At 41.7% G+C, this 18,967-nt stretch overlaps 1 protein-coding gene across 1 annotated transcript; it reads right to left on the bottom strand.

Moving 5' to 3' along the window:
• Positions 1 to 4,185: 4,185 nt before the first annotated feature.
• On the bottom strand, positions 4,186 to 18,163 carry renbp (renin binding protein). Its single transcript, XM_071347239.1, has 11 exons — positions 17,944 to 18,163; positions 17,539 to 17,644; positions 17,281 to 17,356; positions 15,799 to 15,874; positions 12,439 to 12,617; positions 11,701 to 11,928; positions 8,253 to 8,334; positions 7,664 to 7,839; positions 6,359 to 6,490; positions 6,064 to 6,151; positions 4,186 to 5,647 (listed from the first exon to the last, which is right to left on the bottom strand). Exons 2-11 carry the CDS (start codon positions 17,637 to 17,639, stop codon positions 5,571 to 5,573), a joined length of 1,215 nt encoding a protein of 404 aa, XP_071203340.1. The 5' UTR covers positions 17,640 to 17,644; positions 17,944 to 18,163; the 3' UTR covers positions 4,186 to 5,570.
• Positions 18,164 to 18,967: the final 804 nt, after the last annotated feature.

The raw sequence follows: 18,967 nt of genomic DNA, 5'->3' as shown, positions 1-18,967 counted from the left end.
GACATTTTAAATGCTACTGTTCTTTAACCATTTCAACCAACAACAAAAAACTAACATTAACATTTTCAAAACATTATAAATGATAACTATTTAAATTGGCATAAATTAGCATATAATACCCACCAACAATAATTGTAAATCTTGAACTGTTCAAGCTAGACACCAAACCAACTTTCACATGATCAGGCTATCCTATTGATCAACTCAATCAATCAATCATCCAATCTTTTCATCTACCTACCGTTTCAATTCAAACCAGTTACGATTACTACTGCAGTCACAACCACTACTAGAACTTATTTCAAAACTATAAATACTTTAAAAAATCTAGCAAACACATTTTCTTTAGGGAAGGTACTTTTCTGGTTATTTCAGTTATATAATTGTTCTCCCTCTTTAGAAGCTTGCAGGGCAGGGTTTTCACAAAAACATCTGTAGAGTCCAAACGGTTTAGCAATTGTGTTGTCCGTTTTGAAAAACTATGAAATAACAGATACGGAATCATGTAGTTACCAAAAAAAGTGTTAAACAAATCCAAATATATTTTTGATTTTAGATTCTTCAAAGGGTGGCTACTTTGAAGAATCTCAAATATAAAATGTATTTTGATTTGTTTAACACTTTTTTTGGTAACTACATGATTCCGTATCTGTTATTTCATAGTTTTGATGTCTTCACTATTATTCTACAATGTAGAAAATAGTAAAAAAATAAAGAAAACCCCTTGAATGAGAAGGTTGGTCCAAAAATGTTGTCCAAACTTTTAACTGCTACTGTATATAGTACCAGTCAAAAGTTTGGACAAACCAACTCATTCAAGGGTTTTTCATTGTTTTTACTATTTTCTATACGCCATCCCATCTGGTTTGTGCTTACTGGGACAATCATTTGTTTTTCAACAGGACAATGACCCAACACACCTCCAGGCTGTGTAAGGGCTATTTGAGCAAGAAGGAAAGTGGAGTGCTGCATCAGATGATCTGGCCACCACAATCACCCGACCTTAACCGAAATGAGATGGCTTGGGATGAGTTGGAGTGCAGAGTGAAGGAAAAGCAGCCAACAAGTGCTCAGCATATGTGGGAACTCCTTCAAGACTGTTAGAAAAGCATTCCAGGTGAAGCTGGTTGAGAGAATGCCAAGAGTGTGCAAAGCTGTCAAAGGTAAAGGGTGGCTACTTTGAAGAATCTCAAATATATTTTGATTTGTTTAACACTTTTTGGGTTACTACTTGATTCCATATCTGTTATTTCATAGATTTGATGTCTTCACTATTATTCTACAATGTAGAAAATAGTAAAAATAAAGAAAAACCATTGAATGAGTAGGTTGGTCCAAACTTTTGACTGGCACTGGTATGTACAGTTGAAGTCTGAAGTTTACATACACTTAGGTTGGAGTCATTAAAACTCGTTTTTTCAACCACACCACACATTTCTTGTTAACAAACTATAGTTTTGGCAAGTCGGTTACGACATCTACTTTGTGCATGACACAAGTAATTTTTCCAACAATTGTTTACAGACAGATTATTTCACTTATAATTCACTGTATCACAATTCCAGTGGGTCAGAAGTTTACATACACTAAGATGACTGTGCCTTTAAACAGCTTGGAAGCTTTAGAAGCTTCTGATAGGCTAATTGACATAATTTGAGTCAATTGGAGGTGTACCTGTGGATGTATTTCAAGGCCTACCTTCAAACTCAGTGCCTCTTTGCTTGACATCATGGGAAAATCAAAAGAAATCAGCCAAGACCTAAAACAAAATGTGTAGACCACAAGTCTGGTTCATCCTTGGGAGATATTTCCAATCGCCTGAAGATACCACGTTCATCTGTACAAACAATAGTATGCAAGTATAAACACTATTGGACCATCCAGCCGTCATACCACTCAGGAAGGAGACGCGTTCTGACTCCTAGAGATGAACATACTTTGGTGTGAAAAGTGCAAATCAATCCCAGAACAACAGCAAATGACCTTGTGAAGATGCTGGAGGAAACAGGTACAACAGTATCTATATCCACAGTAAAATGAGTCCTATATCGACATAACCTGAAAGGCCGCTCAGCAAGAAGAAGCCACTGCTCCAAAACCGCCATAAAAAAGCCAGACTACGGTTTGCAACTACACATGGGGACAAAGATAGATCTTTTTGGAGAAATGTCCTCTGGTCTGATGAAACAAAAATAGAACTGTTTGGCTATAATGACCATTGTTATGTTTGGTGGAAAAAGGGGGAGGCTTGCAAGCCAAAGAACACCATCCCAACCATGAAGCACGGGGGTGGCAGCATCATGTTGTGGGGGTGCTTTGCTGCAGGAGGGACTGGTGCACTTCACAAAATAGATGACATCACGAAGCAGGAAAATTATGTGGATATATTGAAGCAACATCAAGACATCCGTCAGGAAGTTAAAGCTTGGTCGCAATTGGGTCTTCCAAATGGACAATGACCCCAACCATACTTCCAAAGTTGTGGCAATATGGCTTAAGGACAACAAAGTCAAGGTATTAGAGTGGCCATCACAAAGCCCTGACCGCAATCCTATATAAAACTTGTGGGCAGAACCTAAAGTGTGTGCGAGCAAGGAGGCCAACAAACCTGACTCTGTTACACCAGCTCTGTCATGAGAAATGGGACAAAATTCACCCAACTTATTGTGGGAAACTTGTGGAAGGCTACCCGAAACATTTGACCCAAGTTAAACAATTTAAAAGCAATGCTACCAAATACTAATTGAGTGTATGTAAACTTCTGACCCACTGGGAATGTGATGAAAGAAATAAAATGCTGAAATAAATCACTACTATTATTCTGACATTTCACATTCTTAAAATAAAGTGGTGATCCTAACTGACCTTAGACAGGGAAATTTACTAGGATTAAATGTCAGAAATTGTGAAACTGAGTTTAAATTTATTTGGCTAAGGTGTATGTAAACTTCCGACTTCAACTGTATGTATTTATGTATCTATGTATAAACTCAGCAAAAAAAAAGGTTCTCTCACTGTCAATTGCATTTAATTTCAGCAAACTTAACATATGTAAATATTTGTATGAACATAAGATTTAACAAATGAGACAAACTGAACAAGTTCCACAGACATGTGACTAACAGAAATGGAATGTGTCCCTGAACAAGCGGGGGGGGGGGACCCTCCACCTCTAAATCGATCCCGCTCCAGAGTACAGGCCTCGGTGTAACGCTCATTCCTTCGACGATAAACGCTAATCCTACCATCACCCCTGGTGAGACAAAACCGCAACTCTTCAGTGAAGAGCACTTTTTTCCAGTCCCGTCTGGTCCAGCGACGGTGGGTTTGTGCTCATAGGCGACGTTGTTGCCGGCGATGTCTGGTGAGGACTTGCCTTACAACAGGCCTACAAGCCCTCAATCCAGCCTCTCTCAGCCTATTGCAGACAGTCTGAGCACTGATGGAGGTATTGTGCATTCCTGGAATAACTCGGCAGTTATTGTTGCCATCTTGTACCTGTCCCGCAGGTGTGATGCTTGGATGTACCGATCCTGTGCAGGTGTTGTTACACGTGGTCTGCCACTGCGAAGACGATCAGCTGTCTGTCCTGTAGCGCTGTCTTTGGCGTTTCACAGTACGGACATTGTAATTTATTGCCCTGGCCACATCTGCAGTCCTCATACTGCCTTGCAGCATGCCTAAGGCACGTTTACGCAGATGAGCAGGGACCCTGGGCATCTTTCTTTTGGTGTTTTTCCAGAGTCAGTAGGAAGGCCTCTAGTGTCCTAAGTTTTCATTACTGTGACCTTCATTGCCTACCGTCTGTACGCTGTTAGTTTCCTAACGACCGTTCCACAGGTGCATGTTCATTAATTGTTTATGGTTCATTGAACAAGCATGGGAAACAGTGTTTAAACCCTTTACAATGAAGATCTGTGAAGTTTTGGATTTTTACAAATTATCTTTGAAAGACAGGGTCCTGAAAAAGGGATGTCTCTTTTTTTGCTGAGTTTATATTTTAAAACATTAATCATTACAGTATAAACCTGGTATTTACTTGAAATGAGCCGCAATGTTTTTGCCTTGTGTCCCAGTCTGTTTTACTTCGTCCATTGTTGTTATGAAAATACAAGTATCACAGATAGAAAGGACATAACACAGAATGTAATTGTATTATTCAATGACTGTCATAGAACGTTTGGCTGCATGTAGGTTAATTTAATCATTGACCAGACATGAGTTACTGTAAATGGTTATTTCCTTATAACTATACAGCTGCTAGACTTTTAAAAAAGCACTACAAATTATGAAATTAACATCCCAGTAAATGAAAAATTAGAAAGAAAATCATAATATAACTACAGTATACAATTTTAAAATATGAATTAGGTTATGGATCATAAAAGCGCAATTTACATGTGATACATTTATCATAGAACAGCTACAACAAGTTATCTTGGGTCTAAAAGGGTCATGGGGCATTTTTGTGGTGCTGCTTGCTGCGCTCAAAGTTCAAATGATTTAAGTTTCAAACACTACTTCAAATTAAGCAAGAGCCTTGTTGCCATTATGTGAAATTAGTCTAAGCTTCTCTTGGTGAGGGATGCAGAGCTGCACACCGGTACATGACCTCCTGACAATAATGTTATAGATGGTGATGTTCTGTCTTTCCGGCTTGCAGGCTTTGACACTCAATAACTTGTTGCAATATTCTCTATGGTAAATAACAAAGTGATTTTGGGTCACCTTACGTGATAACAATATTTCCCTTATTTGCCTATGATTTCATGGATTTATTAAATTGTGTTTCATATTTCAAGATGCCAAACATATGGGCTTACAACACACAGTTAACACAACAAACAGTTGAGCTGATGTAATGTAATCATCTTAGTACAAAACTTTGCAGTGTGTGTCCCCTATTTGTATATCCATTTTCTTCCCCTTCACTGTTACTAATCAAATGTAAGCCATCTTCACTTTAAGAACATATGCAGTAATCTGCAATTTTGCTTTCAAAACTGTCTCCAGAATCTCAGGAAATTGACACCATTGTCCAATATAGACCTACACTGTGTACAAAACATTTCCAAGAGACTGACCAGGTGAACGCTATGCTTCCTTTTTGATGGCACTTGCTAAATCCACTTCAAATCAGTGTAGATGAAGGGGAGGAGACAGGTTAAAGAAGGATGTTTAAGCATTGAAACAATTGATACAAGGATTGTGTACGTGTGCTAATCAAAGTGTGAGTGTCTTTGAACGGGATATTGTTTGTGTCAAGAACTTTAAAGCTGCTGGGTTTTTCACACTCAACAGTTTCCCGTGTGTGTCAAGAATGGTCCACCACCCAAAGGACATCCAGCCAACATGACAATTGTGGGACGCATTGGAGTCAATATTGGCCAGCATCCCTGTGGAACGCTTTCGAAACCTTGTTGAGTCCATGCCCTGACGAATTGAGGCTGTTCTGAGGGCAAAAGGGGGAAATGCAACTCAATATTAGGAAGGTGTTCTTAATGTTTTGCATACTCAGTGTAAATAATGATTATAAAATGACATTGTCCAGGTCATGCTAGTTGGTGACCTCAGGATTCTTGTTTGTTCAGTATAGAGTCCAGGATTTTCTCGCACATATAAAGGCACCGAGGCACGTGGAAGAAACCTGAAATAAAACGAAAGGCAGTGTAATCAGACGTACACAAGGTCAAAACATTTGATCTGATTCATTTATTTTGGGCAAAGAAACCAGTCTGATGAAGGTCCACCATGACCGAAACGTCTGTTTTTAATTAATTCATAATAAAATAGAAGAGTGTCGCGCCTCCACCACTTTTTGGTTGGGGGAAAGGAAGCCTTGCATTCACTTTAATCAAATACAACCACATTGTATTTACTATATCCACTAGAGTGGGTGATATGGACATATAGAAACAAGGGCAAAACATCAAATAGTACAGATTGAGCATATATCAAACCAATGTATATATCACTGTATTGCCTCAAACAACAGGAGGTACAATTATTTGTGCCCGTCATGGTTTCTGACTAACCCCTTCTCTGGCCTGTTAACATTCTCACCTTTGAAAGGCCCTCCTTTAAAATCCAGTGCCACTTTCCCTTGCTGGGTCAAATATCCAAACCACTCGCCATTCTCCGCATCAGAAAACTGCATAAACAGGCAGACAAACAGCACACCATATTGAAAAAGGTTAGCTCCTCAAAGCAGTTTAGCTTACTTTTAGTTGCAATATCTAACATTTGTGTTACTTATTCTCTACATATAAAATGACACCCATTTCCATGTATTGTCTATTTCTAGCAGAACGATAGCAAAAAAAAAACAAAAAAAACAATTAGACTGGAGTTCACTCACATGGCTGAAGGTGTAGTCGTACACTTGAGAGAATCGCTCCAGCAGGGCTGGCTCTTTGGTATGGCTGTAGGCCATCAGGTATGCGATGAGAGCCTCACAGTGCGGCCACCATAGTTTCATACTCCACTCCAACTGTGAGAACAGAACACATTGGCCCTGGATCACATTTCTATAGTACTTTGTTCCCTTATTTAGTCAATCAATAAAGGCCTTGAAAGGGTTGGACAAGCACAAGGTTTGGTACTCTGTTGCCATTTCATCCATATTACTTTCACCCATTCAACCCTTTGTGATGAGTGTGGGTTTGAGCTGCCAAATGACTCCTACACTGATTTTTATGCTATAGTTGGTTGAACGACTCATGCATTTGCAGCAAGCGTAGTGTTCTATTGATGGGTTCTGACTTCCAAACTTAAAAATAGGAAATATACTTATTCATGTTACAGAGGGAGAGAGGGAAATGTAGAACGTTTACATTCTGTCAGAATATGTTATTGTTAGACATCAGGGATCCTATGGGGAGGAGTGAGGAGTTGGGGCCGAGGTCAGGTCAGATGAAGTGAGGAAGAACAGAAATCACTAAGGTTCTGTCTAGCAACAGACGTGTAAAAAGGAAAGGGGGATACCCTGTCAGTTGTACAACTGAATGCCTTCAACTAAAAAGTGTCTTCAGCATTTAACCCAACCCCTCTGAATCAGGGAGGTGCGGGGGGGCTGCCTTAATCGACATCCACGTCTTCGGCGCCCGGGGAACAGTGGGTTAACTGCCTTGCTCAGGGGCAGAATGACAGATTTTTACCTTGTCAGCTCAGGGATTCAAATCCAGCAATTGCCTGTCCAGATGTGTAAGGAGGGGCTCAGCATAGGAGAAAGGGTTAAATACCAGTTCTTGTGTGAATATGTTTTTTGTCTTATGCAGCTGTATGACCCAGTGGGTGAATCAAGTTGTTTTGAGTTTTACTAAGTGTCCGTGAGTTTTTTACTCCATTTAGAAAACTAACAGTATGCAGGGGTGAAAGTAAGGCATTACGGTCCGGTACGGCATCCCAGCAAAATAAATAGTGGGGGTACGCCGAATCAGTAAAACATTGACAATCAAATAAAAAAAATGACTGATTGTGTTTATGCCAAAATGAAAAATAATAAAAGTTAATATTACAAATCTTTTAAGACTAGGCCCACAGAGAGCCTACTGAATGAATAGGGATTCTATATGTATTTCTATGATTAGGCCCATAAAATGTTTGGTGCACACATAGGAGGCCCATACCGGAAATATATTAAGTCTACTTTCACAGGATGTACCTGTGTGGGGCAGTAACCGTCCACATCCAGGAAGTAGAGGAGCCCTCCGTGCTCCTTGTCCCAGCCTGTCAGAAAGGGGATCTCCATGAACTTGTCCACTGCTGTCCTTTGGAGCTCCTGGTCCCCATTTTCCAAACCGTACTGAAGCAGGAACCAGCCTGCTTCCAGTGCATGGCCTATGGCAAATGTATATATAAAAGAAATCAGAAAGGAAAGAAACAACAGGCAGGCAATACAATGGTAACAACCCAGTCATCTTAGATATCACTACATGTGCAGTATCCAGTCTAACTAAGTAACTAGTGTTATTACACAAAACATATAGTATTAAATGACTTGACATAAGTAATATGGAGCTTATCAAACATTATCTACAGCAGGGCTGTCAATGTCGATCCTGGAGGGCCAAAACACTTCTGGTTTTCATCCTCTCCTTCTAATAAGGGACTAATTCAGACCTGGGACACTAGGTGAGTGCAATTAAAAACCAGGTAGAAACAAAAAACAGAAGTGTTTTGGCCCTCCAGGACTGGAATTGAACAGCCCTGATCTAGAGAAATCTCCTTTAGTTGAGTACAAAGGGTATCACCTGGGTTCTGCAGTCGCCCCTCGCAACCAGGAAGTTCCTTTCCTTCTGATGAGACACTTTCCAAAATGGCCGTACCACCTCTCTGTACAAAGACAGTCATAGACAATTCTATGGAACCAATGGAAATGCCCCGAAAAGTGCAAACGCCTCCCATCTGACCCTCCAAACGGGCTCAATCAGACACAATAAATAAATAAATATATATATATATACAGTGGGGAGAACAAGTATTTGATACACTGCCGATTTTGCAGGTTTTCCTACTTACAAAGCATGTAGAGGTCTGTAATTTTTATCATAGGTACACTTCAACTGTGAGAGACGGAATTTAAAACAAAATTCCAGAAAATCACATTGTATGATTTTTAAGTAATTAATTCGCATTTTATTGCATGACATAAGTATTTGATACATCAGAAAAGCAGAACTTAATATTTGGTACAGAAACCTTTGTTTGCAATTACAGAGATCATACGTTTCCTGTAGTTCTTGACCAGGTTTGCACACACTGCAGCAGGGATTTTGGCCCACTCCTCCATACAGACCTTCTCCAGATCCTTCAGGTTTCGGGGCTGTCGCTGGGCAATACGGACTTTCAGCTCCCTCCAAAGATTTTCTATTGGGTTCAGGTCTGGAGACTGGCTAGGCCACTCCAGGACCTTGAGATGCTTCTTACGGAGCCACTCCTTAGTTGCCCTGGCTGTGTGTTTCGGGTCGTTGTCATGCTGGAAGACCCAGCCACGACCTATCTTCAATGCTCTTACTGAGGGAAGGAGGTTGTTGGCCAAGATCTCGCGATGCATGGCCCCATCCATCCTCCCCTCAATACGGTGCAGTCATCCTGTCCCCTTTGCAGAAAAGCATCCCCAAAGAATGATGTTTCCACCTCCAAGCTTCACGGTTAGGATGGTGTTCTTGGGGTTGTACTAATCCTTCTTCTTCCTCCAAACACGGCGAGTGGAGTTTAGACCAAAAAGCTCTATTTTTGTCTCATCAGACCACATGACCTTCTCCAATTCCTCCTCTGGATCATCCAGATGGTCATTGGCAAACTTCAGACGGGCCTGGACATGCGCTGGCTTGAGCAGGGGGACCTTGCGTGCGCTGCAGGATTTTAATCCATGACGGCGTAGTGTGTTACTAATGGTTTTCTTTGAGACTGTGGTCCCAGCTCTCTTCAGGTCATTAACCAGGTCCTGCCGTGTAGTTCTGGGCTGATCCCTCACCTTCCTCATGATCATTGATGCCCCACGAGGTGAGATCTTGCATGGAGCCCCAGACCGAGGGTGATTGACCGTCATCTTGAACTTCTTCCATTTTCTAATAATTGCGCCAACAGTTGTTTCCTTCTCACCAAGCTGCTTGCCTATTGTCCTGTAGCCCATCCCAGCCTTGTGCAGGTCTACAATTTTATCCCTGATGTCCTTACACAGCTCTCTGGTCTTGGCCATTGTGGAGAGGTTGGAGTCTGTTTGATTGAGTGGGTGGACAGGTGTCTTTTATACAGGTAACGAGTTCAAACAGGTGCAGTTAATACAGGTAATGAGTGGAGAACAGGAGGGCTTCTTAAAGAAAAACTAACAGGTCTGTGAGAGCCGGAATTCTTACTGGTTGGTAGGTGATCAAATACTTATGTCATGCAATAAAATGCGAATTAATTACTTAAAAATCATACAATGTGATTTTCTGGATTTTTGTTTTAAATTCCGTCTCTCACAGTTGAAGTGTACCTATGATAAAAATTACAGACCTCTACATGCTTTGTAAGTAGGAAAACCTGCAAAATCGGCAGTGTATCAAATACTTGTTCTCCCCACTGTATATATATATACTGCTCAAAAAAATAAAGGGAACACTAAAATAACACATCCTAGATCTGAATGAATGAAATATTCTTATTAAATACTTTTTTCTTTACATAGTTGAATGTGCTGACAACAAAATCACACAAAAATTATCAATGGAAATCAAATTTATCAACCCATGGAGGTCTGGATTTGGAGTCACACTACAGGCTGATCCAACTTTGATGTAATGTCCTTAAAACAAGTCAAAATGAGGCTCAGTAGTGTGTGTGGCCTCCACGTGCCTGTATGACCTCCCTACAACGCCTAGGCATGCTCCTGATGAGGTGGCGGATGGTCTCCTGAGGGATCTCCTCCCAGACCTGGACTAAAGCATCCACCAACTCCTGTACAGTCTGTGGTGCAACGTGGCGTTGGTGGATGGAGCGAGACATGATGTCCCAGATGTGCTCAATTGGATTCAGGTCTGGGGAACGGGCGGGCCAGTCCATAGCATCAATGCCTTCCTCTTGCAGGAACTGCTGACACACTCCAGCCACATGAGGTCTAGCATTGTCTTGCATTAGGAGGAACCCAGGGCCAACCGCACCAGCATACGGTCTCACAAGGGGTCTGAGGATCTCATCTAGGTACCCAATGGCAGTCATGCTACCTCTGGCGAGCACATGGAGGGCTGTGCGGCCCCCCAAAGAAATGCCACCCCACACCATGACTGACCCACCGCCAAACCGGTCATGCTGGAGGATGTTGCAGGCAGCAGAACGTTCTCCACGGTGTCTCCAGACTCTGTCACGTCTGTCACGTGCTCAGTGTGAACCTGCTTTCATCTGTGAAGAGCACAGGGCGCCAGTGGCGAATTTGCCAATCTTGGTGTTCTCTGGCAAATGCCAAACGTCCTGCACGGTGTTGGGCTGTAAGCACAACCCCCACCTGTGGACGTCGGGCCCTCATACCACCCTCATGGAGTCTGTTTCTGACCGTTTGAGCAGACACATACACATTTGTGGCCTGCTGGAGGTCATTTTGCAGGGCTCTGGCAGTGCTCCTCCTTGCACAAAGGCGGAGGTAGCGGTCCTGCTGCTGGGTTGTTGCCCTCCTACGGCCTCCTCCACGTCTCCTGATGTACTGGCCTGTCTCCTGGTAGCGCCTCCATGCTCTGGACACTACGCTGACAGACACAGCAAACCTTCTTGCCACAGCTCGCATTGATGTGCCATCCTGGATGAGCTGCACTACCTGAGTCACTTGTGTGGTTTGTAGACTCCGTCTCATGCTACCACTAGAGTGAAAGCACTGCCAGCATTCAAAAGTGACCAAAACATCAGCCAGGAAGAATAGGAACTGAGAAGTGGTCTGTGGTCACCACCTGCAGAACCACTCCTTTATTGGGGGTGTCTTGCTAATTGCCTATAATTTCCACCTGTTGTCTATTCCATTTGCACAACAGCATGTGAAATTTATTGTCAATCAGTGTTGCTTCCTAAGTGGACAGTTTGATTTCACAGAAGTGTGATTGACTTGGAGTTACATTGTGTTGTTTAAGTGTTCCCTTTATTTTTTTGAGCAGTGTATATATATATATATATATAAATATTTGAACCTAGGTCTGGTTGTTTCATATTTGTAAGCCTACAGTTCTTTACCTGAAGGTGTTGAAGGATCTGCTTTACGCACCAGCCTCCAACCTCCCTGTACTTGTCTACCTCCTCCCCGCTCCGGGCCTCCGTGAGCTGCTGCACCAGACACAGCAGCATCATGGGGACAGCCATGCTGCAGACCGCGGTGTCTCCAGAAAGCTGGGGCTTGCCCAGGCCTGATGGGTCCACCCTGACCCAGTGGACCAGCTGGTCCATCATTTGTGCTGCTTCCGCCTAGTAACAACGAGAGCATATGAGAAATAAAATAGTCCCTAATACAGGCAAACCCCACTAAGGGTTCTGTGTTCTGATTGGCTAGCAGATATTTGCCCCCATTCGGCTCAAATTTGATTGGGTCTTTGATGCATGGCCCTTTTCGCCAAAACGGAAGTGTCCCCCCCCACAGAAAGTAAAGCATTTGTTCACTTTAGGTTAAAGGGCTAATCTGCATTTCAAACAACAACAAAGTGGTGACCCCGCCACTGTTGGTAAACAGCGAAACGATGGGGCTGGAGAAATGTTCTGTCTATAATTCAGAGACAGCACTATGGATGGAAGGTTCATTCCATGATTTCAAAATTATAGTTTTAACCATGTAAAAAAAGCTTATATTTTGGGTTCTCATGGGCTCAACAGTTAAACTAATTATTAATAATGAATTAAAACATGGCTGTATCGATCACATATTGCCACTTTAAAAGAGAACTTTATTGTGGAAGTGTTTAGTGCCCCGGGCTGTTTTACCTGCATGTCTTTGTCTCCTGTGACCCTAGCCAGCTCATCCATGGCCATGACATAGAAACACTCGCTGAAGATGGTCCTCTGCACTTTCAGGGCTTTACCGTCCCTGGTCAAACAAAAGGCACACTTCCATGGGCTGCCACTACTGGGAATGCGAGCGAAGCGTCGCAAGAATGCACCTCCTAAGAAAACAGAAAAAAAAACATTAACAAAGTTTGCTTGTCACAACTAGAATTGTGTACCAATATCCCTATAAAGACCACAAACGGTTATTACCTCACTCCTGTTTGTTTTTCTGCAGCCAATTAAAAATGTGGTATACATTTTTAAGTTCCGATGACACATTGAATAGCAAACCGCAAAAACGAAGGGGAGGATCACTCAATGTTTACCATAAAAATATATATATAAAAAAATATAAAAAGCAGTACGAGTTGGTGGTTTTTAATAGGAAAATAAGCTGTTGCATGTACAGACTAGTTTCATAGGAGAAGGTTGTGTTCTAGATCCGGAAAAGCCTGAAACTAACATTGGAGTGTTTTTTCTGTTTCATTACATCTTTGTGTCTTCTACTGGAAATGTGTGTATCTTCATGCTGTTGATAACATTGGGTGCACTTCTTTCTGCTTTTAGTCTTCATGACACCTGTATTTTCTCATATCCTGTATGTAGCCTACACCATACTAAGTGGTTCAAAACAGCTATTATCTCTGTTGCTTAAGTACTGTCTTCGCTCAGGTTAAGTACTGTCTTCGCTCAGGTTAAGTACGGTCTTCGCTCAGGTTAAGTACGGTCTTCGCTCAGGTTAAGTACGGTCTTCGCTCAGGTTAAGTACGGTCTTCGCTCAGGTTAAGTACGGTCTTCGCTCAGGTTAAGTACGGTCTTCGCTCAGGTTAAGTACGGTCTTCGCTCAGGTTAAGTACGGTCTTCGCTCAGGTTAAGTGACGGTCTTCGCTCAGGTTAAGTACGGTCTTCGCTCAGGTTAAGTACGGTCTTCGCTCAGGTTAAGTACGGTCTTCGCTCAGGTTAAGTACGGTCTTCGCTCAGGTTAAGTACGGTCTTCGCTCAGGTTAAGTACGGTCTTCGCTCAGGTTAAGTACGGTCTTCGCTCAGGTTAAGTACGGTCTTCGCTCAGGTTAAGTACGGTCTTCGCTCAGGTTAAGTACGGTCTTCGCTCAGGTTAAGTACTGTCTTCGCTCAGGTTAAGTACTGTCTTCGCTCAGGTTAAGTACTGTCTTCGCTCAGGTTAAGTACTGTCTTCGCTCAGGTTAAGTACTGTCTTCTAGGCCATAGTAGCAAAGTATTTACAATTTAGCAAATTAACACTGGAGTGATAGATGTGCAGATGATGATGTGCAAGTAGAAATACTGGGGTGAAAAACAGCAAAAAAGTAAATAAAAACAATATGTGGATGAGGTAGGTAGATTGGATGGGCTATTTACAGATGGGCTGTGTACAGCTGCAGCAATCAGTTAGCTGCTCAGATAGCTGATGTTTAAAGTTAGTGAGGGAGATAGGTCTCCTACTTCAGCGATTTTTGCAATTCGTTCCAGTAATGGGCAGCAGAGAACTGGAAGGAAAAGGCGGCCAAAAGGAGGTGTTGGCTTTGGGGATGACCAGTGAGATATACCTGCTGGAGCGTGTGCTACGGGTGAGTGTTGTTATCGTGACCAGTGAGCTGAGATAAGGCGGAGCTTTACCTAGCAAAGACTTATAGATGACCTAGAGCCAGTGGGTCTGGCGACGAATATGTAGCGAGGGCCAGCCGACGAGAGCATACAGGTCGCAGTGGTGGGTAGTATATGGGGCTTTGGTGACAAAACGGATGCATCCAGTTTGCTGAGTAGAGTGTTGGAGGCTATTTTGTAAATGACATCGAAGTCGAGGATTGGTAGAAAATTTCTGTTTGAAAATCTAGCCTTTGATTTCCTGACTGACTGCGTGTATTGGTTCCTGACTTCCCTGAAAAGATGCATATCGCGGGGACTATTCGATGCTAGTGCAGACCGCCACAGGATGTTTTTGTGCTGGTCGAGGGCAGTCATAGCCCTTAATTCACTCCAGACCTATCTGTTCTTAGTTCTACATTTTTTGAAAGGGGCATGCTTATTTAAGATGGTGAGGAAATTCCTTATAAAGAACGACCAGGCATCCTCTACTGACGGGATGAGGTCAATATCCTTCCAGGATGCCCGGGCCAGGTCGATTAGAAAGGCCTGCTCGCAGAAGTGTTTTAGGGAGCGTTTGACAGTGATGAGGGGTGGATGTTTGACCGCGGACCCATAGTGTATGCAGGCAATGAGACAGTGATCGCTGAGATCCTGATTGAAAACAGCAGAGGTGTATTTGGAGGGCAAGTTGGTCAGGATAATATCTATGAGGGTGCCCATGTTTACGGATTTAAAAGTATGACAGAACTTTGCAGGTTATCTCTGCAGTAGATTGCAACTCCTCCCCCTTTGGCAGTTCCATCTTGTCGGAAAATGTTGTAGGGTATGTAAATCTCAGAATTTTTGGTGGCCTTCCTAAGCCAGGATTCAGACATGGCAATGACATCAGAGGTTGGCGGAGTGTGCTAAAGCAGTGAGTAAAAAAACTTAGGGAGGAGGCTTCTGATGTTAACATGCATGAAACCAAGGCTTGTACGGTTATAGAAGTCAACAAATGAGAGCGCCTGGGGACACGCAGGACCTGGGTTAACCTCCACATCACCCGAGGAACAGAGGAGTAGGATGAGGGTACGGCTAAAGGCTATCAAGAGTGTGGAGAAGGCTAAAAGCGGCTGGTGTCTGTGCAAAAGGTAAATGCCGCTAGCAGTGGCTAACAATGACTAAATAGCTAGTAGCCAATTAGCTTCTGATGCAGGTTCTGGCAATAAGGTCTAAAAGTAGCAGATCAGTATCACATTGGGTGAGGCGGGTTGCCGGGAAGATATATTTAATTTAAAAATGGAAAAAGAGATTGAAAATAAATTGAAATGTATACAAAAAAAAGACAAGACCAAATGTACACGGGAGAACAACAAACATCTGCACTGCTACACCATCTTGGATTTTTAAAAACTTTGCATCCGTTAAATGAGTCAGAATACTGGCACAGCAGGTGAGGTGACCTCTTTAAAGGACTCGCATTGATCGACTAAATCACTAACAGAAAACATTTCACCATCTACCACCTTTGGAAAAAGCTTGGAGCTAAATGCTTACTTGGGAAATTCCTTGCAAAGCTGACAGGACTCAACAACAAAACAACCTGATAAGTGTTTGGAAATCCACTCTAAAATGCTTTAACAGTCTGAATATGTATGTATTTTCACTCCCAATTACTGACAAAGATGCTGTGCAACCACCAAACCCCCATACCAGATTTGGCGGCTTCCAGGATCTCAGGCTTGTTGAAGCGCTCCATTGTCCTGTATAGGCGGCAATACATCCACACCTGCAAAGATACATTGATCCAAGTGAAAATGTGAAATTATATTTTGAGCAATGTTCCCTCTAAGCTGCGCAAGTGCGAGGGCGTGCAGCCCATTACTGCCACGCAGAAGAAATATCAGCCAGCGCAGAGAAGCACAAGATTTAATTGAAGTTCACTTTCTAGAGTTTTCCCTGTTAGTTAACACTATCAAAGTTCCCCTTTACTGTTAGAAATGTGATCGGATCCATGCAATATTAGCCCCTTTCAATGCAACATACTGAAACAAAACAAACTATGCAAGACTTAGTGTGCAAAACTAACTAAGCAAGAGATGTTGTTGTAGGCAGAACGCATTGGAGTAGGATTCTATTGCATTGACAGGCCAGACTCCGGCCCGTACTCTACACAGACCTGAGCTCCATAACCAATCAGAGCTGCAGTAGGCCTATATGCAAATCGACCATTGCCATATATGGATCTGTGCCATTCACTTTGAACTAGATTGTGTTTACAGCATGAGCGGTCATGAGTTGATGCGCTTGTTTTGAGTTCAAAGCAAGAGCTACATGTAACCACGTGTGCACATTTGTTCATATCCTTTGCTAGTTAGTGAGTTATTAGCCCAGTTATAGATACTTTGTAGTCAGAAATGGGGGAGTGACTGCTTCCTACAAAAGCACAAAACGTGTGCATTTCTAGCCAACTTTGAAAAGTGAGTAAATGAAAGAGCTTTTTTTTGTCTTAAAGGGGCAGTGTTGTATTTTGAGACTGCCTATTGGCTACTTAGGCTTGAATAAGCTGAGGGCAGCATAATTTGTCTGATTCTCTGTAATAATGGTATGGGAATAAATATGCATTTATTTTGAAAAGTGGTTTCTTGCATCAAACACCACAACATTTTCAGTCACCTCTTGTCTGAAGGACAAGTGGATAGACCGGTTAATGTCAGGCCTACACTGAAGACAACACATTGTCTGCAACTGTAGCCACACATTGTCTGCAACTGTAGGCTGAATGATAGAACATCTATTTCCATGTTCAAATGTTATGGGATGCATTTTCTTCACTCTGGTAGGCCTACATTATGATCAAATAGCCACAGCAGCCTACTTGACCACTGTTACAACTGTAACTTAAAGAGGGGACAGCCTCAGTTTTCACAGTAAACGCACGTTGGAAGATGCACTGAATTTGCACAATGTTCACGTTTGCGCTCAGCAGACCTGAAATTTGCTCAAGGCCAAAAGAAAAGACTATTGCTTTTTACAAAGTACATTCATAGGAAAACCCACGCAATAATCAAATCAAGGTGCACTGCAACAGTCAGCAGAATATGCACATCAATGTTATTAGCAGCCCTTTGCATTGGTCTGGCTGTTTGGTGTTGAGCGGTAAGGCAATCACTGAACATTTGTGGATGAGTTTACCTGTCTCCCCTGCAACCAGACATATTTCAGCTCATCGTAGATTTTTCCATCTTTCCCTATACAAGTGAAAAATCCACTGGAAAAATACATTGTTTAACATGGTCAATTGATCTCATCTCACAGACATGGCATACATACTATCCTACAGCTAGACAATGCTACACTTTTTATTTTTGTAAAAATGAATTATTATAAAGAAAATGTTCAAATAACAAAACATTTCGACAAATATGTGAATATCTGATCAAATGGTTTTACCCATATTGTGTGTCATGAGAGTATTTCTGCCAGAAATCCACCACTTTGTCCAGCTCTGTGCGCATCTGCTCTCGATACAGCTGCAACTTCTCGACAGACATCGCACCTTCCAAAAACAAGACAATCGATCATCAAGCCAGAAGAAAATTGGTAGGTCTACACGTTTGTTGAACAGTGTAATGTGAATGCCGTTATTCAGATATCCTAAATACTATTCTTGCAGGACCCGTTCAGGAAAGCATAATGATGGTTTATGGCTATGGTGTGACTCCTATTTTTGAACACATGACAAGTTAGACATATCAATGTACTATGTACTTTCTAATAGATACCTTACGTTGGGCTCGTCTATACACTTCAGCTCTATAGAGAAGTAGATTATTTTAAAGCGCTGCGCTTAGTTACCTTTTTCCCAAGCGTAGTTTTAGATTTTCACTCTTGTAACGGAGCTTCATTCGATAAATGCAGACGTATGCCGTCTTAGACGCGAACGCAACCGTGGTCAACACAATGTACAGACAAAAAAAAAACGGGTTACTTCAAGAGGAGGACGTTTAAAGTCTTATCATATGACTGCTTGTCATGTGGGGTCATGTGCTTCCCTAGATCGGTCATGTGAGGAGCAGGGAGAATTACAAAATAAAAGCAAACCCCTTTTATTCAATGGTAGAATGTAGTAGGAGGCTAAACCAATGAACCTCTCAACCTAAGCATACCTGCTGTTACCTATGAATACAGACACACACTTCATATAGGATCACGAAACGTAGTTATGGGCTACATTTCAATGACAATGATTTCTAACTTCTAATACAAACAACTTCTATTTCATATTTGTTATTTAGCTTGTAATGTATTTCTATTGTCTACAGTGTTAACATTTAATGTCAACATACTGTATACTGTGCAATGCTTTAGAAACATCCTCGGATGCACAACTACTTTTAAATACAGTACCGTTCATAAGCATGAAAAATACAGTTAACACTTACATGTTTCTAATATTATACATGGAAATATAGAAACACAAAATATAGCATTATTTAGAGATGTAGATAAGACGTGTTAGGAACATATAGTTACTTCATGACATATGAATTATATACAAGCATTTCGCTACACCCGCAATAATATCTGCTAAATATGTGTATGTGACCAATTAAATTAGATTTGATATACAGTAGACCCTGCTCATGGTTTATAAAAATATGTCAAATAAGTTATGTTTAACTTATTCAAACCAACTATTTTCATTTGTATGACATGGAACAAAGCTAACAACCCCATGTTTCCCCCCAATCTGGAAACAAAATAAAAATATAAAGTCATTTTATGCATAATCAAATTCAAAGGACAATATCTACAATTGTACCTTCTTTATACTATGTGTGCCTCCATTCTAAAGTACCATTTTATTAGAGTCCTAACA

This window comes from Salvelinus alpinus, chromosome 17, assembly GCF_045679555.1.
Source record: "Salvelinus alpinus chromosome 17, SLU_Salpinus.1, whole genome shotgun sequence".
Classification (NCBI taxonomy): domain Eukaryota; kingdom Metazoa; phylum Chordata; class Actinopteri; order Salmoniformes; family Salmonidae; genus Salvelinus; species Salvelinus alpinus.
Note: the sequence above shows the minus strand (reverse complement) of the source record. Positions and strands in the feature narration are given on the sequence as shown.

Bases quoted from the DNA above. Each gene is read 5' to 3' on its own strand.
- renbp (XM_071347239.1), bottom strand. From the start codon at position 17,639: ATGTCTGTCGAGAAGTTGCAGCTGTATCGAGAGCAGATGCGCACAGAG. The intron at 6,152-6,358 runs GTGAGTGAACTC...CTGTTTATGCAG, and splicing joins ACGACTACACCTTCAGCCAT to TTTTCTGATGCGGAGAATGG. The intron at 5,648-6,063 runs GTGAGAATGTTA...GTTTTATTTCAG, and splicing joins TAAAGGAGGGCCTTTCAAAG to GTTTCTTCCACGTGCCTCGG.